Source organism: Scyliorhinus canicula, chromosome 18 (genome assembly GCF_902713615.1).
Source record: "Scyliorhinus canicula chromosome 18, sScyCan1.1, whole genome shotgun sequence".
NCBI lineage: Eukaryota > Metazoa > Chordata > Chondrichthyes > Carcharhiniformes > Scyliorhinidae > Scyliorhinus > Scyliorhinus canicula.
In genome coordinates this window covers 42,875,320-42,899,667 of record NC_052163.1, presented here as the reverse complement: position 1 = coordinate 42,899,667, position 24,348 = coordinate 42,875,320, and the positions used below count along the sequence as shown (strand labels likewise).

General features: G+C 44.2%; 1 protein-coding gene across 9 annotated transcripts in view; it reads right to left on the bottom strand.

Annotated features, from left to right (window-relative positions):
- The window catches only part of LOC119953638 (myosin-10), a 178,866-nt gene that overhangs the window by 37,204 nt on the left and 117,314 nt on the right, over positions 1-24,348 (bottom strand). For all 9 annotated transcript variants that reach the window (XM_038778104.1, XM_038778106.1, XM_038778108.1 and 6 more), the window contains 12 exons: positions 24,191-24,334; positions 21,125-21,220; positions 19,735-19,853; positions 19,502-19,654; positions 18,658-18,831; positions 17,744-17,917; positions 13,651-13,765; positions 8,040-8,233; positions 6,171-6,292; positions 4,639-4,708; positions 3,642-3,802; positions 396-504 (listed from right to left, as the gene is read on the bottom strand). In XM_038778104.1, the coding sequence (XP_038634032.1) occupies positions 396-504; positions 3,642-3,802; positions 4,639-4,708; positions 6,171-6,292; positions 8,040-8,233; positions 13,651-13,765; positions 17,744-17,917; positions 18,658-18,831; positions 19,502-19,654; positions 19,735-19,853; positions 21,125-21,220; positions 24,191-24,334 (1,631 nt within the window). The remainder of the gene's footprint in view (positions 1-395; positions 505-3,641; positions 3,803-4,638; positions 4,709-6,170; positions 6,293-8,039; positions 8,234-13,650; positions 13,766-17,743; positions 17,918-18,657; positions 18,832-19,501; positions 19,655-19,734; positions 19,854-21,124; positions 21,221-24,190; positions 24,335-24,348) is intronic.

Sequence of the window (24,348 nt, the reverse complement as noted above, 5' to 3'; positions counted from 1 at the left end):
TGGACTGTGGGAGGAAACCGGAGCACCCGGAGGAAACCCACGCACACACGGGGAGGATGTGCAGACTCGACACAGTGACCCAAGCCGGAATTGAACCTGGGACCCTGGAGCTGTGAAGCAATTGTGCTATCCACAAGGCTACCGTGCTGCCCACGGTTCTATTATTTTTCAAAGGAAAACAAAAATCATCATTTAAAATGGAAAAACTATCTTTGCCAGATATTCAGAATGGATTTAAAAATGGTAGTCAAGAAATACAAAATCAGAAAAAAAGTCTAGCGAACTGCAAACATCCACACATCTGCATAACAATCTTGTAAAAATAAACCCTCCCAATTTCGACTCGGTTTTGGGTCTTTTCAGTGAAAATGCAATGGGAAGGAAACAAGTCCAACCTTGGTGAAGAGCCGCCACCACTGCCAATGTCGGAGCTTCAGGTAAGCAGCACAGTTCCTCTGCAGAACCTTCAGAGCACTCAACTGCTGTTGTTTTCTCGAAAAAGCTCTGAGAAACAAAATAGAGACATCAATTTAGAAATCATTTAGCCAAGAATGTTCTTTTATACCACGTTATATATATTATTACTGGGTCTTAAAACATTTGTATCCCAATCATTCTACAGTTCACCGAGTTACTTTTGAGGGTTAATTGCAAGCGTACAGACTCAATATGTCAGAAGCAGTGCCAGGTATACTCAAACTGGTGAAAGGATTACCTGCATGCTGAACAGAGGAAGCAACTTGCTAGACTAAGCCAAGTGATTCCACAAGCCATCAAGGGATCAGGTCAAAGCTCTGCAGTTCTGCCACACCCAGTTTAAATGATGGAGAACACAGAAGTCGCAGGGAGAACAGGAGGTTCCATGAGCATCCCCATCTTCAATGATGATTGGGCTCCATCGCTATTGCAAAGAAAAGGCTCAAGTGTTTGCAACCATCTCCAGCCAAAAGCGATCCATTGCAGCCTCCTTTTGAAGTCCCATTATCAACAAAGTCAGCTTTCAGCTAAATCAGTTCCAGAAGCAGTTAAGCACCTGCATTCTGCAACGCATAGGGATCCGGACAACTCGTGCTGAATATGTATATGCGCCAGAACCAGCTACATCTCTAGTCAAGCTAATGCAGCACATTGCAACATGGGCATCTACCAAACAAAATTAAAATTTGTTCAGGTATGCCCTGTCTACAAAATGCAGCACAAACCCAATCCGTCAAATTTCTGCTCTACCAGGTTCTTTGAATTAAAGCAATGGAGGGTGTTTGTTGACAGTGCTATCAGACACCCAACATACCAATAACCTACTCACCGACTCTCAATTTGGGTTCAGTCAGGGGCATTTGGCCCCAGATCTTATTACAGCCTTGGTCCAAACATGGACAAAATGATCTGATCTCCAGATATGAAGCGACAGTGACTGTTCTTGATAAGGCAGTATTCGACCAAATGCAGCATCAAGCAGTCCGAGTAAACTGGAAGTCATTTGGAATCAGGGAAATCTATCCACTGGTTGGCGACATACCCCAGCACACACACGTGTATGGGTGTGGTTGTTAAAGGCCACTTATCCCAGCCCACGGGCATTATAGATAGAGTTCCTCAGGGTAGCGTCCTTGGATGCAACCATCTTCAGCTGCTTCCATGACCACCATCAAAAGGTCAGAAGCAGGATACTTATTGATGATTGCATGTTAATTTTCACTCCAAATTCTTCAAATAGCGAAGCAGTTCATGCCCATATGCAGCAAAACCTGGACAAGCTTTCAAGCTTGATCTAAGTGGCAGATAATTTGTACCACACAAGTGCCGGTCAATGCCCATCTCCAAACCAAGAGTCTACTTACCGAGCCTCAACATTCAATGGGATGACTGACCATCACCAAAGCCCGCACCCACCACCAACTTCCCTCAATTAACTTCAAACTTAAATTTAACAAGCCACATAAACACTGTGGCTACAAAAGTAGGTCAGGAAGTTGGGAATTCTGTGATAAGTGACTTACCTTTGCCCTGGTCAGTCTTCTAATTGACTACAACCCATAAGCTTGATGGAACACACTCTACTAGTGTGGAGGAAATGTAGGTCAAGAAATGGGTCAGAATTCAGGAACTTCTCCCCTCCTTAACAGTACCTTCACCACATAGAGAGCAGTGATGCAAGACGACAGTTCACCACCTCCTCAAGGGTAATTAGAGTTGAGTAATAAATGTTGACATTGCTAGAGACAGCTACGTACACAAATGAATGTGATGAAGCGCGAACTTGAGGTTTGCTTATACCTGAACACCAATGTTTCAGGAGGGAAAGAAAGAGAAGAATGAAAGTTAATAAAATATTAGAGTGCTCAATAGAGTTGAACCTATGTTTCGGGAGCGGGGGCAGGAAGAGGAGATATATTCTTCAGGAATAAAGATCTGCATGGGCCAGATTTTCCAAGCGTGAGACAGCTGGCAGTATACCTAGTGTTACATCATGAAACTTCAACCCATCAGTTTGAAAAGTTTGTGTCACACGTTGCTGGAATCTATCCTCTTTAATTAAAGGATAAAGAAACAAACAGGAAGCAGAGAGAAAAGATCAGAGTGAACAGAGGAGTTTAATGCTTGTTTAAGGAGAAAATTGGTGAGCTCAGTTTGGAAAGCTGATGGTAGAGTGATAAACACAAATCATGCAAAAGTTTTCAATTCATTGCATATCTGCTCTTCACAATTTAAAAAAATCCTTACTGATGCCATGCACAATGAATGGGTTGTTATTTTTCCCTGCAAACTCTGAGCCAATATCTTTTAGCTGTGTGTTTATGGAAATAAAAGGTTGTATTCCTAGAGCAATTTAAAGTAGCTTAAAGGCAATATATTTTTCAGATTTACTATCCCCCATCCATGTCCTACTACCATAAAACCTATTCCACATGCATACCACACGAAGAGTAGATGATCAGTCAAGATTGGTTTGAATAGTGTAGCAAGCTCGATGGGCCGAATGGCCAGCCTCTATTTCCTAAGAAAGCTGCAGAATGGGACTGATCTAAGTTTCAAATCAGTTTGCACCTAGATTTTGAAAAACAAAGCACGATGCCGAACAATCAGTTCATAAAACCTGCACGCCATTGCTCATGATGAAAACAACTGACATTATTGCAGTGGACTGTAGCTCAATTTAAATAGCAGTGAATATAATTCACAGTTTAAAGAATCTCCCACTCTGAGCTCAGCCGTAGTATTGAATTGCACAAGGGCCAAGTTATTTTTAGCAACAAACCTTACTCTTCTTCTGTGACCTTGTACACTTTGCCTTGTAGCCAATACCATCAATCAAGTTTTAGTGGGCTAGACGCACTAATAAGTTATTCATCAGGGAAAATGAGCAGATCATTTTACGCAAGTAGAAGTTTTACTATGCTTAGGGTTTTCCCTAACTGAAAGGGAAGATTGATTCATGACAGCATGGTTAAAAGGGCGTAGTGTGAGTGATAGTCAAATAAATATTCTTTATTAGGTACTAAAAAGTTCTACATTTTTGAAAAGGTAAATTCCTGGCAATGCTGAGGAAGCAGCTTATGTAAAGTCCACCTATTATTTAGAAATTCCATTGTATTGCATCTGAAAAACTGCAAGGAAAACTATACAACTTTTGTACTTACTTCCTAGCCAGGTATCCACGACAGATAGCTTGGAAGAGGATGATGATATCCGTGATCTTCAGGTCCCGTTCTTCCTCCAAGTGGGCTAAAACCCCAGCACGAAAGAAGATTTTGCTCTGGCCAATACGGAATAAATTAGGGTCCAGTTCCAAAGCATGAATCTGATTGCAAGAGGGGAGAGAAGAAAGGCATGAGGAAAATGAATGTCCATTTTCAAAGAGTGTTATCTGGACATGTCTGCTCATACCCAAATATCTGCAAACACAGGGAGCTGGATTTACCGATTTTCAGGCCGGTGTGGGAACGGTGGCATTTTACGATCGAAAAATTCACCGCATTATGGCCACCGATTCTTCATTTGGTGGGGCGCTAGCAGACAGGCAGGGTAGAGCACTCGGCTCTAGCTGCTGACGCCCGGCGATTTGCCGGGTCCGCGGTCGCGCTGTGCAACATGGTGCTGGCAGTCCGGAACTGGCATGCCAAATAGTGCTCCCCCCCCCCCCCCCAAAACAGTGCTCCCAGTCCCTGCCAAAGTCCCGCCCCGGCCCGCGGATCGGCTCTCCCCACTCCCCGCCCAACTGTGGCGGTGCTGGACAGAGACAGCCTCATAACGTGCCGAGGCCATTGATATGGCGTGCGACGTACTCCTAGAGTACGCTGCTTTGGAGAGGACGGAGCATCGCGAAAGCGGCACCACCGCCGATTTTGTCGCAAATGGGGATTCTCCGGCCGATCACCGAAAGCGATTTCGCCGTTGGCAACCGGAGAATCCCGCCCAGGGGTTCTCAAAAGTTGCTCCATAAAGTGGAATTTAAACTAAATTGCAATTCATTCTGGTCAGGCATAGTTTATTTTTCAAAAATTGATTCAACAAAAAAAATGCAGATACAGGTGTTGCAATTTCTAATGCTTTTGGTGTTGAAATTTTAAAAATATACACTTGCACTAAAAGCATATACAAATAAGACAATTTTTAAAAGAGAAAAATAAGAGTCACCATTCGTTCACAGGCTTGCTTGCCGTCCATGAAACCTTTTGGAATTGAATTAGGGGTTAGGATCTCGTACCTAGAGGTGTGGAAACAGTACACGTTCAGGCATCTATTAATTTACAAAATTACATTTAACTTCCAGAATAGGCCTTTGGATACCTTTCAATACGTTCATATTTAATAACCATTTCAAACTATTTTCTTCACTTCAGCGACATTTTGTTTTGCACCTTAAACATAATTAAAATTTCCCTTGATACCAAAGTCACGCAAGGGGACATCAGGGAAAAACTTGCTCGGCTAGATTTTAAGAAGCTTCTTACAAAGGAGGCAGGGAAGTCAAGGGCAGGATTTCCAGCCATTTGGGCCATAGCAACTGAAGACACTGCCAACAGTAGGGCAGTTATTAAAATCGGGATGTTCAGGAGGCCAGAAACAGTGGTGCGCAGAAATCCTGGAGGATGTGAGGGCAGAGATGACAGAGATAAGGACAGGAAAGTCCATGGAGGGACTGAAAACAAGGACAAAAGTAGTTTAAACTGAGGCGCTGTTCAACCGGTAAGTCAGTGAGCACAGGGTTGATGGATGAATGAGACACGGTACGAGTTAGGGCCATGTACAGTTTTCAATGACCTTGGGTTCAGAGGCTAGAGCACGGGAAGCCGGTACAGCGAGAATGTGTGCGTGGGAATAGGAAAGTTCAGTGTGATCTTTTATGCGCGTGTAAGAGAATGGGCGTTGGGGGGGGGGGGGGGGGGGGGGGGGGGGGGAGATGGATGGGCAAGTTCAGTACATGTTGGAATAGGTAAGTTCAGAGGTAACAAAGAACCAGGTGAGGGTTTCAGCAGCAGACAAACTGAAAGTAGGCAGTCTAATGATGGCACACATTTGCGATTGGTGACTCATCTGCAATCAAAAATGTCACCAAGGTTGCACACAGCCTGATCCAGCCTCATCAATTGCCATAGAGCCTGGGTACAGAACCCTTCCAACATGCCATTTGTAGAACTCAGGCTGTTGCTTTAACCTGAACAACTCGTGTTTAATCAGAATAACCTTTGCATTCACAACTAATTTATACATGTTGGCTGCAATGAACTTCTAAAGCTCAGAAGGATTTATGCAAAATTTAGACTTTCAGAAGAATTACATTTCTCATGAAAAACAAACTAGGGGCTGCTGTATTTCACATCTTATTTTGTATAAATACTTTCTACTGCATAAAGACAGTAAATAAATTCCATGATCCCTACAGGAGCTAGAAATGGGCTTTTTCTAATTTACATAGTATTGGTCTTCGACCGATTTAAGAAGAACAGGATGCATCAGATTCCAAATTTATGCCAAGCTGAAGAACCCCATTCATACTTCAACCAGCAGGTACAACAATATACCTTTACCAATCATTTTCTCATACCTTTACAGTGACCCGGGGCCAGAAATGAAACCAGGTCCTCGACGCCATGAAGCAAAGGCGCTAACCACTGCGTCACCATGCCACCCAAATATCTTCATGTCAACAAAAGCTTTTACACTACCTCTGTCTGAACTCCTGGAAGACAATCCTATTGGGAAAACCTTGACGACAAATTCGAATACCCTCCAATACCCCATTACAACGCAACTGGTCAAGTACCAAGTGAGGATCAAGTTTTCCAGCCTGCAAAATGAGGACACATCATTTCAGTAAATAGGCAACTGATCATTTGAAATGACTTTGGTCGAATTACCTTTCAACCTGCCCCCCATCATTTAAGCTAGGTTAAGTGAGTAAACACAGCGTGTGCTTATGTTTGGAGCCATGTAATGCAATCAGCCTCCAAAATTCAGTCTTTTCACCTGACATAGCTGGATATATTCAAGGAGGGAGCTGGACGTGGCCCTTGCAGCTAAAGGGATCAAGGAGTATGGAGATAAAGCGGGAGTAGGATACTGAATATGCATGATCAGCCGTGATCATATTGAATGGTGGTGCAGCCCCGAAGGGCCGAATGGCCTACTCCTGCAACTATTTTCTGTGTTTCTATGTTTTACTGCGCCAGCCACAGAAACTTGCACTTTTAATCCTGACACCTGCACAGTTATCAGATATTACTGATGTATTTGATGCCAAAGTATTGCATAAACAGTCAATGACAAAATCTAGGGACATGATCATGTTAACCTTAACTGCTATTTTGGAATGAGTTAATTCCAAATGCAAGTCATTTTTTCTGCACTGGGCGGCGACAGAACCCTGGTAATGTTCAAGATTATTCTTTACCTTTATAAAAAAAAAGGAAAAACAGTGTACAAACATTAGATTTTTTTTTAAACAGATAAAGTGATGAATTAAAAATATTGGTCAGGGCAAGCATTTTTTAAGTTAAAATAAATCTTTGACCAACTTAAATCGCACTAAAATGAAAACTGCAAAAAATTAAAAATCTGCGTAACCTTAACAAGGTTTGCTTCAAATTCAGTATGGGAGCTCAAAGCTTTAAAAACTTGGATCAGGGTCCTTTAGATTTGCTGGCAGTTCCAAGATTTAAAAAGAAAGCAAATTCAGGTACCTTAGCAGCTGCCAAGCTGATTTCTTTGATATGTTACTAATTTCAAAACTATTCTTCGCATCTCAAAATTAGACATGATTCATCATACTTAACAAAATGAAAATTCTCAGTCGAGCCTCGAATGTTCCTGCTAATTATTGCAATGAACCGTCTACGTTTCCAAGTCTTTGAACTGAACTAAAATGCCACATTTTATTTCCACACCATGGCCAAACAACGTGGCATCTTTGTATGGAATCTTTCAGCAACTTTACTAACGTATTAAAGGCTCAACTCCCTACAATGATGACCTCAAAGACTCACTCATGAAAGTAGCACCAAGGTCAAAATAGTACCACAAATGAATAATTTATCTTTGCCAGTGAAGTCAAAGGCAGTGAAATGAGATAGAAGAGATGTAATTTGTAGGCTTCAAAAACGCCCCACAACCTGATGCTACAAATATTTTAAGCCAAATTATTCATGCTTACTGTCATCCTTGTGATCTAGCGTCATATACCCAGTGCAATTTCATGCAAAACAAGACAAAATTAAGCATACCCAAACAGCTCCTGCTCCACCCACTCCTGAAATTCAATTAAGTCATATACATAGCTGCCTTCTTTAGTTCGGAAGGGAGCTATGCAAAATCCTTGTAAAATTGCCATTTTGTGGTTTAGTATAAACAACAGACTTGAACATCCAGCTGAAGATTGAACATATTAGTACAGTATTACAAGGTGATAATTTATTTCTGAAGAATGTGCAAACATTTAAAGTCACAAAAGCTACGTAACCCCATAATGAACTTTTACTCAATCTTGCATTAGCAGTACAGTAAAAGCGGTCATTTCCATTTTGTGGAAACATACTTACCCTTTTCTCGTGGTTCGGAATAATGCACCGGACAAAATTTGGGTTGGTGTTGCGGAGGGTTGCCATTAATTTGGCCAAAGACTCTTTGTACAGTTGCCCTACTGTCCGGAACATGCCCTTCTTTGTTTTGTAAGAGGAGCCAAAGGCAGTCTCATTCATGCCAGCAACTTGGTCCAATCCCACAATACGATCAACTGCAAACAAAAAACATTACATTTGAAAAGCACCCACAATACGATATCGAAATATACATTCATAGAAAATAGAAGCAGAAGGTGGCCATTCGGCCCTTCGAGCCTGCTCCACCATTCATTATCATGGCTGATCATCAAGATCAATACTCTGATCCAGCCGTCTCCCCATATCCCTTGATCCCATCAGCTCCAACAGCTAATTCCTTTTTGAAATCACAACATTTTGGCCTCAACTGCTTTCTGTGGTAGCGACCAAAAAAGTAATGTTACATTTGAAAAGCACCTTAACTTGTGTAATTCAGATGCGTGAATTGCAGAAACAAAGATATTGATTTTGCAATCAAAGTTAAACAAGCTGCAGCGCTAACCTAAAGTAAAATGTAGCAACTTGTCATATTTTGACGCACACAAGACAGCTCTGCCACATCATGAAACAAAGCTGCTGTAATCTCAAAAAAGGGTCTGTCCAAAGATACAAAATAAGTAACAGATACACTTGGTGCACACATGAATGAGGTAGAGGTAGTTTCTTAAACATGCTCAGCATTTAAAATCTAAAGGGTGACTTCTGGTGGCAGCCATGGAGCGAGTGGTCACACATTTAGTGACTCCTGCTGGAGGTGGAATTTTCGGGTCCTTTCCCACCGGATTTGAGAGCTGTTTGCTGGTGAATGGTGTACAAGCACTGAAGGATTGCAATATTCTTCTGGCGGGGCTGGTCCGTGGCTTATTGGACAAGAGTGTAATAAAGAAGAGACAGCAGCTTGACAGCAAGAAAAATAGAGGTGCAATACCAAAAAAGATGGTGGAAGGCTCTGTGGCATCATTGCTCACCCAGTGGTGCAAAGAGCAACTTGCGAACCTTTTGACAAAGTTCCAGCAGCCGAGGAAGGAGATTAAGAGAGACCACGGACTGGGAGGAGTGCGAGGACCCTGAACTGCGGAGATGTTAAAGGTGGGGAATGAGGGGTGGATTGGTGAATTTAACGAGCATGGGAGTGGAGTTGCCTGTCTTTTATATGTTGGGGCTTTGGGGTGTGCACCGGGGGGGGGGGGGGGGGGGGGGGTGCGGCGATTGGGGTAGCAACCAAAAAAAGGTGGATGCCCTGGATGGGGGCCATTATGCTAGCTGGCTGGCCAATTAGCGGGATTGGTGTGTGTGTGTGTGTGTGTGTGAGGGGGGGGGGGGGGGGGGGAAGAAGAGAAGAAGGGTCAACGGGAGCGTTTCTTTTGTGGGGGGGGGGGTGGATGTTGACATGGGAAATATTGGTGTGGCACAGTTGGGTAACGAGGGACGTTGGCAGACATCTTGGGAAGGGCCCAGAGGAGTGGGGCATGGACATACATGGCAAAGGAGCTGGGTAAAGAAAGGATTAGCTGACTGGCAAGGGGGAGTGGGGGGGTAGGCAGGGGAGCTCCCCGATCTGGTTGATTACATGGAATATGTGGGGGCTGAACGGGCCAATGGTCACATATTTTCCACACACAATGAGTTTGAAGGCAGTCGTAGTGCTTCTTAAGGAGACATATCTGAAGCTGGGGTTCAGACGAGGCGGAGGAAGGCGTGGATGGGGTTAGCAGGAAGTTGAAGAGAATGCCTGTGGTGCTAGCGAATGTTTATGCCCCAAACTGGGCTGATGTGGATTTTCTTTTTTTAAATTTAGAGTCCCCAATTCTGATTTTTTTCCAAAGGGGCAATTAAGCATGGCCAATCCACCTAGCCTGCACATCTTTGGGTTGTGGGGGTGAAACCCACGCAGACATGGGGAAAATGTGCAAACTCCACACAGACAGTGACCCAGGGCCAGGATTGAACCCGGGTCCTCAGCGCCGTATGCAGCAGCGCTAACCAATGCACCATTGTGCCACCCGGCTGACGTGGGTCAGGTTTTAGGGAAGATTCCAGACCTGGCACGCACGGTTGATTATGGGGAGAGATTTCAATACGATCCTGGATTCTAGGTTAGACCGGTCACGCCCTTGATCCCTGAAGGTTTCAGCTGTGGCGAAAGAGTTGATGGCATTTATGGAAGGTATGGGAGGGTCAGACCTATGGCAGTTTGTGAGGCCGAGGGCAAAGAGGGTTTCATATTTTTCACATGTGGACCGAGTTAACTCTTGGACAAGGTGCTGTTCCAGGGGTGGTTGGTTCGGAGTATTCGGCAATCATGATTTCTGAACACATGCTGCACTGGGTGGATCTGCGGGTGGTGCAGGGGGAGGTTCTGCAGCTGCAGTGGAGGCTGAATGTGGGATTTCTGGTGGTCAAGGGAATCTGTGAGAGGGTGAGGGCAGCCATTCGAAATTATGTGGAGCTGAATAATACAGGGGAGGTCGTGGCCTCCACGCTGTGGGGGGAATTGAAGGCAGTGGTAAGGGAAGAATTTATTTCTATTCGGGAACATAGGGAGTGTGTGGAATGGGAGGAGAAGCAGAGGTTAGTTGAGGACATCCTGAAGGATATTCGGTGGTACCAGAGGAGGCGTTGCTAAAGGCGAGACAGAGGCTTCAAATGGAGTTTGGGCTGGGGAAGGCAGCTGCGGAGGGGCAGCCTGAGTATGGGGGGAAAAGCAGGCAGGATGTTGGCACATCAGTTGAGGAGGCAGGAAAGATGTTGGAAGGGAGAGGGATGAGAGAGGCATGGTGGTGTCGGAGCCAGAGGGAGTGAATGGGGTCTTTGAGGCCTTCTGTCAAAGGCTGCATAAATCAGAGCCTCGGACCAGGGTATCAGGTGGTTCTTGGACAGGTGCAAGTGGAGGAGAAGGTGCAGGGATTGGGGGCCCTGATTGGGCTGAGTGAGGTTATGGACAGTGCAGGTTTGAGGTGGCGAAAGCACCGGGTCCAGATGGGTTCCAGTCAAGTTCGAGTCTAAATTGGAGCCTCTGCTTGTTGGGATGTATAATGATTCGATTTGGGGGGGGGGGGGGGGGGGGGGGGGAGAGAAAGAGAGCGCGCAAGTGAGAGAGAGCGCGCAAGTGAGAGAGAGCGCGCAAGTGAGAGAGAGCGCGCAAGTGAGAGAGAGAGAGCGCAAGTGAGAGAGAGAGAGCGCAAGTGAGAGAGAGCGCGCGCAAGTGAGAGAGAGAGCGCGCAAGTGAGAGAGATCTCCCCCCACTCCCAGACGTTATCGCAGGCGCCATATCACAGATTTTAAATAAGGACAAAGACCTGGAGCAGTGTGGATCATACCGGCCCATTTTACTGTTGAATGTATGCAAAGTTGTTGGCACCACAATAGAGGGATGTATGACAGGTGTGATAGCAGAGGACCAGACGGGATTAGTGAAGGGGTGATAAATGTCAGCAAATCTACACAGGCTGCACAATGTCATTATGATGCCTTGGAGGGGCAGGAAGTGGTGGTGGCAATGGACACAGAAGGCATTTGACAGAGTTGAATGGGCATTTTTGGAGGTGGTGTTGGGTCAATTTGGGTTCAGGTACAAGGCACCGTACAAGGCCAGACAAATAGGATTAGTTCGAAGTATTTTGAGCTACACCGCTGGACAAGGCAGGGGTGCCCACTCCCCCTGCTGCTTTTTGCTCTGGTGATCGAGCCCTTGACAATGACGCTTAGGGTATCCAGCACAGGGTCTCTGTGTGCAGATGATCTGCTGAAGGAATTTGGCCAGTTCTCAAGATATAAATTGAATGTGGGAAAAAGCGAGATGTTCCCGATAAATACCAAGGGACAGGAGAGGAGGCTGGGGAAGTTGCCGTTCCGGGTGGTAGGGTTGAGTTTCCACTACCTTGGGATTCAGGTGGCACCGAGTTGGACCCAGCTGCATAAGTTGAACTTGGAGCAGTTGGTGGGACTTCAAGAGGTGGGATGTGTTGCCCTGTTTTTTGCAGAATGTGTACAGATGGTGAAAATGATGGTGCTGCGCAAGTTACTGTTCGTATTTCAAAATCTCCCCAACTTTGTTCCCAAGTCCTTTTTTAGACAGGTGAATGGGATGGTTGAGGTTTACGTGGGCGAGGAAGGCCACACCACACGGGTGAGGACAGTATTTCTGGAAATACTGGGGGGGGGGGGTGTTTGGCTTTGCCAAACCTATTGAATTACTACTGGGCAGCAAACATCGCAATGGTTAGGAAATGGATGGTGGAGGAGGGGTCGGAATATGGGCAGGTGGAGGCGCCATCTTGTTGGGGGACAAGTTTGAGGGTACTGTTTTAGGCGCCCCTTCTCGCCAATCCGATTTTCCGTGAGCCAGTGATGGTATCAGCATTGAAGGTTTAGAACCAGGAGGCAACATTTCAGATTGGAAGGGACGTCTCTGTGGGCGGCAACGTTAGACAACCATTGGCTTGTGCCAGTCGGGCTGGACATGAGGTTCCAGGGTGGCGGCAGGTGAGATAGAGTACTTTAGTGACTTGTTTATGGGCAGAATGTTTGCAGGCCTGGGAGAGCTTGAGAAGTCGCATCAGCTGCTCATGGGAAACAGGTTCAGGTACCTGCAGATGAGGGATCTCGTTAGGAAAGAGGTACTGTCCTTTCCGGAGCTGCCATCTCCGGTGCTACAAAACAAGTTGTCAGAGGATGACATTGGGGAGGGGAGTGGGAAGGAGACATGTGTGGCAGATTTGCACGAGAGCGCATGGATAGGGAGGGCGCTCCCAATAGGAGGTCAGGAGCAAGTGGGAGGAAGATTTGGGGAGGAGTTGGGGATGTGGATGGAAGCCCTTGGAGGGTCAATACTTCCTTGTCGTGTGTGAGGTTAAGCCTCATCCAATTTAAAGTGGTTCACACAGAGCCCGTATGACGGTCTCGAGATGAGCCGGTTCTTTTCGGGGGTGGAGAATAGGTGCGGCTGGTGTGCAGGGCGGCCAGCGGACCATGTGCATATGTTCTGGGCATATCTGAGGGATTGAGGGTTTTCGGGCATAATGTCCGATATTTTGAGTGTAGGGTTGGCGATATTCAGAGTGTAGGAAAATCCAGGATTCAAGGTGGGGAGAGGTGGCAATCTCTTGGCCTTTGCCTCCCCGAAAGTGCAGAGGTGGATTTTAAGTTGGCGGTACTCGGGCCTGCCAAACCTGGTGAGCAACCTGGCAGAATTTTTGCACCTGGAAAAAAGTTAGGGTTTGGGGTGGCAGAGGGTTGGAGGGAGATGTGAGCGGCTGTTAGTTTTGTCACCTGTTGCCAAGGTTTGACTCATATTTTTGCATATATGAAAAATGCTCTCAATAAAAATATTGCTAAAATCTAAAGAGCGCAACTGGAAATTAGGGGATAATGTGAAAGGAACTTTCAAAACGTCTTTCTAAAAGTTATGCAAAGTGATTTCAAACTTGGGGCCCTGAAACTATCGATATCAATACTGCTGAAAATAAAGACACAGTGGGTGAATGTTTCAACAGCTCTTCACTGCCACTGAGCAAGTGAAATGCAGTATCAATAAATGCAATTTACAAACCATCTTTCCACAACTCTGCCACAAATTTGTCCAATGATTGATGCAGAAGCGTTGCAACATTGTCATTGAGCGGGTCCATGTTTTTCAGAAGCCATTCATCAGCCTTGTAATCCACCTAATATCATAGAGGTTTAAAAAGTTACCTAGAAGTCCTTGCAGCATGTTTACAAACACAAAAAAACGTACATTTCTGCAGCAATGCATAATGCAACCATACATCAGAAAGTACTCACTTTCATCTGTAATTCAATTTTATTCTATTCATGAACTACATCAACCATTCTGCTCAGGAACCACAGGTGGAAATAACTGAGTAGCCTGATTAACTAAGAATTTGGGCAGAATTTTTCGATAATTTGAGTGTCAGGCTCTGATCTCCAGATGCACTGCCCAAGTTTTCAGCCCAGATTTGGAGCCACTGAAACACAAATCTGAGAGTTTGGTCATGGTCTACGCAGTCAGCCTGGCAGGGCAGGGCCTGATAAAGCCAGCAAGCCCATCGCCAGTGTGATCAGGGTGCCCCGATCAGAAGCATCCTGGACATCAATCGCAATGAAGTGCTTCGAGCGGCTGGTCATGAGGCACATCAACTCCATACTCCCAGAATGCCTAGATCCACTGCAATTCGCATACCAACACAGCCAGTCCACAGCAGACATCATCTCCCTGATCCTACGCTCATCCCTAGAGCATCTGGGCAACAAGAACTCCTAAATCAGGCTCCGATTTATTGACTACAGCTCAGCCTTCAACATTATAATCCCAGCCAAGCTCATGTCAAATCTAGGCCATGGCTCCTCACTCTGCAAGTAGATCTTCGACTTTTTAAAAATAAGAGTACCCAATTATTTTTTTTTCCCAATTAAGGGGCAATTTAGTGTGGCCAATTCACCTAACCTGCACATCTTTGGGTTGTGGGGGCGAAACCCATGCAGACACGGGGAGAATGTGCAAACTCCACACAGACAGTGACCCGGAGCCTGGATCAAAACCAGATCCTCAACGCTGTAGGTAGCAATGCTAACCAGTGACACCTGATCCTCGACTTTCTGGCCCATAGACTACAATTAGTAAGGATAAACAACACCTCCTCCATGATAGTCCTCAATACCGGGGCCCCTCAATGCTGCGTACTTAGCCCCTACTCTACTCCTTATCTACACACAACTGTGGGGCAAAATTTGGCTCCAACTCCATCTACATGTTTGCCGATGACATGTCAGTTGTGGGTCAGATCTTGAACAACGGTGAGTCAGAATATAGGAGGGAGAGGAGAATCTAGTGGAGTGGTGAAACGGCAATTATCTCTCTCTCAATGTCAACAAAACAGCTCGTCATTGACTTCAGGAAGCAAAGTATTGGACACGCCCACTGTCTGCATCAACAGGGCCGAGTTTAGGTAGTTGACAGCTTCAAATAGATGTGCACATCACCAAGCATCTGTCCTGGTCCACCACGTTGACGCTCCCACCAAGAAAGCACAACAGCACCTATACTTCCTCAGGAAACTAAGGAAATTCAACATGTCCACATTGACTCTTACCAACTTTCACAGGTGAACCATAGAAAGCATCCTGTTGGGCTCTGTCACAGCCTGGTATGGCAACTGCTCGGCCCAAGACCGTAAGAAATTACAGAGAGTCGTGAACACAGCCCAATTCATCACACAAACCACCTCCCATCCATTAACTGTCTACACCTCTCACTGCCTTGGGAAAGCAGACAGCGGAACCGAATCGGCCGGTCTTTCCCACAACTTTTACGTAATTCATTAGAAAGGAATCTACTGGAGGAACACTTCTCATTTGAAACATTCTGCCAATCCGAGACTTTGAAAGGTTTGCATGGTGTCGGCCACAGCTCAGTTTGTGGCACTCATCAGAAAGACTGTGGGTCCAAGTACCAATCCAGAATTTGCACAGAATTTTCAGTGCAGCACGGAAGGGCGTGCCGCATTGTCAGAGTGCCTTCTTTCAGGTTAAATGTTGAGGCCCTGCCTGCCTTCTCAGGTACACATAAAGGATTCCATAATGCTCAGCAATATTTTACTACACACTCCATATGAAAAGGTTAGGTTAAGTGGACCATTAACTTCCAAATCATGTTTCCATTCTGAACACAAAATCCTTTGACCGTTTGTCCTCAAACTAACGATAGCAAGCTGCACATCAATGGTTCATAAAGCAAGTATCCCACTTGTTTTACAGTGTTCACAGTTGGACCGATTAAGGCAACAGATATTAAATGGAAATTGTATTCCGAGACCTCCATTACCAAGAGGTGTTCACAAAGTAGCAATGTGGAACTCCACAGACACATAATGGATACATCTTGCGTAATTTGACAGATTGAAACAATGAAATTTAATAATGTGTATCCCATTCAACATGGCCAAATCCAACTGCATGCAAATAGGCGACTTAATAGCAGATTTCCAGTGGCTCTGCCACAGCCCCGTCAATTGTTTCTAACATTGCGTAATAAGGCTTCACGGAATCAGAATTTACAGTGCAGAAGGAGGCCATTCAGCCCATCAAGTTTGCACCGGCCTTTGGAAAGAGCACACCATCCAAGCCCACACCTGCAACCCATCCCCGTAACAGAGTAACCTCACCTAACCTTTTTTGCACACCAAGGACAATTTATCACGGCCAATCCACCTAACCTGCACATCTTTGGTCTGAGGGATGAAACCGGAGCACCCGGAGGAAACTCACGCAGGCACCGGGAGAACGTGCAAACTCCGCACAGACAGTGACCCAAGCCGGAATCGAACCTGGGACCCTGGAGCTGTGAAGCAACTATGCTAACCACTGTGCTACCGTGTTGCTACCTTCTACCCAAAAGTGTTCAGGGTAAATTTTGCCAAAAACGTCTTCTTTGCGGAAGGATTGCTGATTAAATGGGTCAAGGTTTCCACGGTAAAACTGTACCGTACAGACCATAGGAAACAGGAGCAGGGGTGGCTATTCACACCTGCGAGCTTAGTCCCCATTCATTTAAAGCAAAGAACATCTATTTAAACTCCGCTTTCCCCGAGATTCCTCAAGTTTCCAAATATGTATTGGTCTCGGTCTCGAACATATTCAACAAGCATCAGCAGGCTACAGAATTTATTCAGCCATGTTCTTGTCCATTCATTTAACCAGTGTATATCCATTTAGTGCCCCCTTCCTCACAGCTTTACTTTCACACCAGCTTTGTGTCGTCATCAATCTTTGATACAGTTAGCCGATTCATTCCAGTCACTCATGCAGATTGTGAAAAGCCAAGGCTCTTGATACTTGGCGTATGATAAACAAAACAATGATCTACAGATCAGTGAGGAAATTATAAAGCAGCTCCTGGCAAACAATGACCGTCTGACTAGAGCCCTACGAAGAACTTAAAATTTCCTTCACTACCAGACAGAGGCAGACGAGAACCAAATAATAGATAAAAATTAATATTTTCGACCCCGAGCAAAAGTGAATAATACTGTTTATTTCTCTGTATAACAATTGTTCAAGACAGAATGTACCAAAACTCAGTTGAACTTAAGATTATTTGCGACCGAGTTGCTGTCAAGTCAAAGAACCTTCGACAATTGGAAGAAGCCATCAACTTAAATATATAATTACATAATCATAGATCATCATAGAATTTACAGTGCAGAAGGAGGCCATTTGGCCCATCGAGTCTGCACCGGCTCCTGTAAAGAGCACCTTACCCAAGGTCAACACCTCCACCGTATCCCCATAACTCAGTAACCCCACCCAACACTACGGGCAATTTTGGACACCAAGGGCAATTTATCATGGCCAATCCACCTAACCTGCATATCTTTGGACTGTGGGAGGAAACCGGAACACCCGGAGGAAACCCACGCACACACGGGGAGGATGTGCAGACTCCGCACAGACAGTGACCCAAGCCGGAATTGAACCTGGGACCCTGGGGCTGTGAAGCAATTGTGCTATCCACAATGCTGCCCTTAAAAAGTGCCCTATAAAGTGGCTTAAAGCTGCCCATGTAAACCAATATGGTTTAAAAGTTTTGAAAAGTGGTGAAACAAAGACAAGTTATGCAGTCTGTTCCAAATACTTAGACGTACCTTGCCAGCATAGTGAATAATACAGAAGTCGGCCTTATCTTTGAGCTGCCTTGGTTTTTGGAATTTCGAGTGCGTACCCTGTTCTTGGCTCAGTTTCTCCACAAAAGTCTTGTCAGTAGCCTTAGGAAACCAACATTCTTCATCCAACAAAGCTAGCACGCCTGGAGGGTTTGCCTGGCACAACAAGAAGTTCATGGATTGAAGTGCGTTTTATGTCCAAATGCCTCAATTGATTAGTGTTAATACTTCAACGTATGCCAAACACGGCTTTCCATAGACTTGGTGGATGCTTACATTTTTTAAGTACTTTGAACTTTCTAGTCTGTATATTTCTCCAAAATTTACTGTAGAATTGGAAACAAACTCACAGCTATTGCTTTTTAGAAAATGCAGTGCGACATCCTGGGAACATTCTAGGATAGATGCAATGTCAAAACCTGAGCTTTCAATTTCAATAAATGAATTGCACCTCAATAAATGAAAGGAAATTCAGGACAAGTCTTGTTTAGCTAGAGAGAGAGAGATGTAATAGCTAGAAATCAGTTCGGAACAAGGAATGCCATATGGAAGCATTATTCACATGCTAGTTTTCAAAATGGGGGGCTCCCAAATTATGCACCTCTGACTCGGGCTTCTTGCCCATCGCCTGCCTGGGTCTTATTGTTTGGAAACCCTTCCCTATACCTCCTTATTTTACTATTTTTCTCCCAGCTGTTAAAATGCTCTTCATAATCTCCTTCTACCCAAGTTTTTAGACCTCTCTCCCAGGTCTGAAATTGTTCGGCCCGGTTATTTTCATGTGAAGCAAACTGCCGTGTTTTATTGAAGGCTAGTTTAAATGCAAGTCGCTGTATCCAGCATGTTGCTTATACTTTGACCACCCAATCAAAACACAGAACCCTTTTTGTTCTTACAGGTCTCTCAATGAGGTCAATGCAAGGCTGCAGATCCAGGCCAAAGTCAATGAAATTCCACTCAATGCCTTCTCGCTGGTATTCCTCTTGCTCCAGGATAAACATGGTGTGGTTAAAGAGTTGCTGCAACTTTTCATTGGTGTAGTTGATGCACAGCTGCTCAAATGAGTTTAGCTGCAATGGCAGAAACACAAGTCATTACTTGAACAGACTGTGGGACCCACACAATAACATGAAATGTTCTCGCGCATGTAATCAGAAGCAGTGCTTAAAAACAAACTTGTTGTTAAAATGGGAAAAAGAGTTGTACTAAAAAGAACATAGACAGAAATATCACAGATTAGACTTACTGGACCATGTTATTCATATAGCTTTGCACGCTGGCAAGCAGAAGCTAAATTATGTGGATTCCACAAAACCTATTGAGTTTTGGCCACGTAAGTTTATTCTATTGATTGTTTTTAGTCTGCTTTCTCCTGGGCGCTGGACATCAATCTTAATCTCATACAATGTCCCTTTCAAATACTTTTCTCTGTGGACTATTTGCCTAGCTTTGCACATGTGGTAATGTTAAACGGGACAAATTAGGAGCTGCCAGCACTATACTTTCAGAGTTGCGATGGCCATGGGTGTACACAGCTTACAGGAAACATTGCTCTCAGCCGGCCTAGGCCCAAATAACCATTGCTACAAGTCCCATTTGAGCTCAGTTAGGTCAAACAGATCTCCATCTACGACCCCATCCGAAAAATAGGTTTTCTGCCCCTGGTGACCATATGGTGCCTCCACTGTGAAGCATGCAAGGTAACGCAGACAGGATTTTACGAGATAATGATGGACTTACTTCAAATATTTCAAAACCAGCAATATCCAAAATGCCAATGAAAGAAGCTCCCTGTCGTTTTGTCCTATCCAAAGCTTTGTTGATACGGTGAACAAGCCAACGGAAGAGACGTTCATAAGTAGCCTTCGCTAAGGCTTCGATTGCAAAGTCAGCCTGGGGACAAAAACATTAATTTTATAATATGGCAGTGAAGAAGCAGCTTCAATTCATTTAGATTTCTGTCAGCCACATACCTGCTCTTTGGTCTGTGCTTTTTGAACATAGTCTCGACCAACTTTGATGCGTGGTGTGAGTATAGCACGAGTAAACTCCATTACATTCATTCCCAGCAGGTGACAGAGTTTCTGAGCCGCTTTAGAGAACATTATAGATTAATGAATTTTAACAAGTGGCTGCATTACATTTCATGTAAGTTCAAAATATAACTCCCTTTTCAAACAGACATGCAGTAAAAATATGCCACCCACAGTTTTATACAGAATTCACATACCCTACTGTGCTGCATGGTTTTGCAATTGATCACTGGATGAATAAATCTGTGGCCCACAACATCCTCAGTGGCAGTGGTAAATTGTCACATGTAGCGACTTACCTGCGCTTGAATTGTAAAGCGCTCTCCTCGCCGGACCGTCCTGACTTAGGCCGAGTGAGACCAAAGAAGCAGAAGGCGCCCCCGGTTTCAGCAGCCAGCTGCAAAAGGAGCGGGGTGAAGTGAAGGAGGTCACGCCTCCTTTTACTGTACTAACAACTGTAAACCAACTGAGTTTGAAGGTTCCATTAAAAGGAAGACAAGAAGTTTTGAAGGTAAGTGAATGGCATATTGGGGTGGGGGAAATCGTGCAGGGATGGTTCTGGGTTAAAAACTCTTTTCAGAGTTCACGGGCGAGTGCAAAACTGGCAGAACCATCTGACATTAGCAATTCAAATCGTTTGTAAGATGGTTCCCAGTCCAGCACAATTGTCATGGGCAAGTTAGCGTGCCTGACCTAGGAAGTTCTGAGAGAGATTTCCACCCCCCCACAAATTGACTGCATCGCTATTCAGATTTCAAGTAAAAGCCAATAAACTTTTATATTCTAAAGTTCCCTTATAAGACGAAGAAGCTAGTTCACTGGTTTAATCCCTAAACTGGGATAGTTTATTTGGTTTATTTAATTCAGCCAGAACAACATTGAGAACTGCAATTAACCTCAGCAGCTAGGCCAGAAGTTAGCTTAGATTGATGTGTGAAGAGATTAAATAATTGGACGAACAGCCGTGCTGTGTGTGGGGAGAGGGTCCTCAAGAACGGGGGGCCAATCTCTTCCTGCACTGGCAAGCAGAGCCCGTCAGTGCAGGAAATCAAGCAGAGTCCTGTTTGATAGTGGGGTCATTCTCGGTGCAGCTGGAGCCAGGAAACAACCGGTTTTATGCGCTCGATGCGGACGGTATAATTTCTATTAAATAGTGTCCACCTTCAACAGTGCACAGGCTAGCCACAATAATTTTATGCTTCCTGCTAATGTATTACTTAGACCCACCTGAATGAGAAATTTTGACCATTAAACACAATGGAAAATGACATAATGCTGACTTTTGGCATAATGACTTAAAAATAAACGATAAATTAATTAAACACCTTACCCGTGTTGTCTGGCATAGATGCTTGGTCTGTATTTCTCTCCTTCTTAAAGATTATATTACCAAACTGTAGTACTGATGAAGCCACTTTCAGCATTGCTAGAGATTAACAGAATCAGAACATTAACAGAGGAAAGAATTTCTCTAATATCTATCAAAATATCACGCTAGTTTTTTGTGGTAAAGATGGAATGGAGTGCCATTATTTGGTCTTAAAATCTTTCCCCTAAATTTCTTGGATCTATCTTCACAAACCAATTATGTCTGCTTTGACCAATAAACTAGTTGTGACATAACTGAAGCTTGCAGTGCAAGATGACAACTTGGGCAGAGCAGTATCCTATTTGCACAGAGACTAGAGTGTGCAAATTGGGTGCCCAAGGCCAAACCTTTCTCTGAAATGAAGTGGAGCAAGACTGCCTGCTCCTTGCTTGGAAGTCAAGTCAGATTACAGTTACACTAATTGCAATGATACAAAACAATGTTACATTGATGCCATAGTTATACTATGAAGACACCTTTAACTGAACAGGACAAAACTGGAAAGAAACGATGCAATTTAGAAATAAAAAGCCCTTTCTAAACCCCCTCAAAAGTTGACAATATTTCAGACCATCACAACGTCTGCATTGGGGCACAACTTAGCAGAAGCAACTATTGCAGTGCCACTCAACATTTCAATCCTCAACAGCTACAGACAAATTGTTAATCATTTGCAAAGATAATGCAACACTTCTTGCACATTTTATGTGACAGCAATATTTCATTGTAGGTTTGGCGTTTATAAAGTGAAATCAGCAGAACATTAAACTGTAATGTGAAAAATAGCTTCTGGATGAATTTAATCATGTCATGGGTTCATTCTTAGTCAAAATCAGATTCAAGTGGAAGCACTGTTTCGGCGTGCTGATGATGCCTTTAATCTGAGTCCTTTTAATTTTAAGATTAAGGTACAGAATGTCATTTTCAGTTGGATGAGGTTTTTCATAGAATTTACGGTATGGAAGGAGGCCATTCGGCCCGTCTAGTCTGCACCGGCCCTTGGAAAGAGCACCCTACTTAAGCCCACACCGCCACCATATCCTCGAAACCCAGTAACCCCACCTACCTAACATTTGGACACTACAGGGAAATTTAGCGTGGCCAATCCACCTAACCTGCCCATCTTTGGTCTGTGGGAGGAAACCGGAGTACCCGAAGGAAATCCACGCAGACACGGGGAGAAAGTGCAAACTCCGCACAGTGACCCAAGTCGGGAATCGAACCTGGGACCCTGGAGCTGCGAAGCAAACGTGCTAACCATTGTGCTACAGTACAACGTAAGCTTTGCTAATGAAAAATTGACATTATTTTCCTACAACAATGGACCTTCTGACGGTCAATTTTCAGGTTCTGCGATTTAGACAGTGTAGGTGGAGGCAAATTCTCCAGTAGGGGCTGTTTAGCACACTGGGCTAAATCGCTGGCTTTGAAAGCAGACCAGCAGCACGTTTCGATTCCTGTAACAGCCTCCCCGAACAGGCGCCGGAATGTGGCAACTAGGGGCTTTTCACAGTAACTTCATTGAAGCCTACTCATGACAAGTGATTTTCATTTCATTTTCATTTCAAGTGTGCTCAGAAGTGGTTATGACCACCAGAAATATGTTTACATGTTAATTGCTTCTCAAAATCCATCTAATTCAACAAGCATTAGTGATGGTCAATATATGGTGAGAATCAGGCGCAGAAATGGTAGAAATTAATTCTGATTTTGATAGTGTTTTTTTCTTCCAAAACTTTTCTGGATGAGTTTCTGAACAAGGAAGATGTAGGGCTGGATTTTCCCGCCCTGCCCGCCGCATGACCGCCACGGGCGAGAGGCGGACAATGGAGAACTCCATTGACCTAGAGTGGGATTCTCTGGTCTCCGGGCGAACGTGGGCAGAGAATCCGCTCGTACGGTCTCACATTCATACTTTGGTTTACTTGTTTAATTTAATCAAGTTTGATCTTAGAAAATGGAAAGATTGACAGGAACAGTATATGGTGTTAAAAATTGGCACTGCATTTTTCATTGGTTGGGTAAATTTACATCAAACTGGGAAAGACTTAAAAAATAAGTTTAAAGAAAAACTGAATAAAATCAACAATGCATTACATTGAAACAAAAAATTACAAATCACAAACGTCAATCGACATCATCTTATTTATGAGGTTTCAGCAGCAAGATGCTGCCACATCTGGCTCAGGTTTCACAGCCAGTGTTAGACCTTGAAGAAGGCCGACTACAAAGAACGTGATTTCTCTATGGTGTGGCTTTCCAGTCTCCTGATATTAGTTTGAATCTGGTGCCAAGTTAAGGGGATCCCCAGGTGTCAGGAGCAGTAATGTTATCAGAGCGCAGTAAATCAGATTGAAGAATTCTCAGGCCAGGAAGTAAAATGTACCAACTATTCTCACCTTTTTAAATATCATTTTTACAGAGAGCAAAAAGGTCAGATTGGAGGGGGCTATTCAACTATGAGCATAAATATTAAACTTGAAATTAAAAATGTGGAGTTACCATAGTGGGGAAATTGGACACTCAAATTAATTGGAGGGCCAGCTACCTCTCAGCATTAAACTACCAACATCCCTTAAAAGCCAGTTATACTTTGTTCAGCAAGATCCACCTTTTTCAACCCTTGCATAGACCAAAAATGGAATTCTGGTCAGCTCAGTGATTTCTGTTTGATTGCACTCTGCATTCTGTGTGGAAGCAATGAATCATTGGCAGCAAATTCTGCACTTAACTGCACGCGTGCTTATTTCTGAAACTATGAATGCTGATATTTTCACCATTACTATTGCCAAATCAGAGCCCCAGTCATTTCTGAAACGGGCTGAAAATGAGCATGTTTTCTTTGGATGCTTTCTGCATTTGTGAACTATTCACCCTGCAATACTGACCCTTTTTTTTTTCACCTTCCCACTTTCATAATTGCAGTTAATAACTCACGGTTTAGGTTTTCTCACCTTTCAGAGAATAAAATCTCACCAGAAACCTTATGAGTTGGTTATATATAATGCAGCAAACATAACAACTTACACAAAATTTCCTCATGGGAGAAACCCATGATGTGCATTGCCTCCATGGTTTCTTGAAAGTTATCTTTTTCCTGCTGTCCAGGGATAGGGACGTAGCCATTGGACAGGAAACGGTAATTATTAAATCCTTCGAGCAACAAATCAGCTGCATGTTTAAAA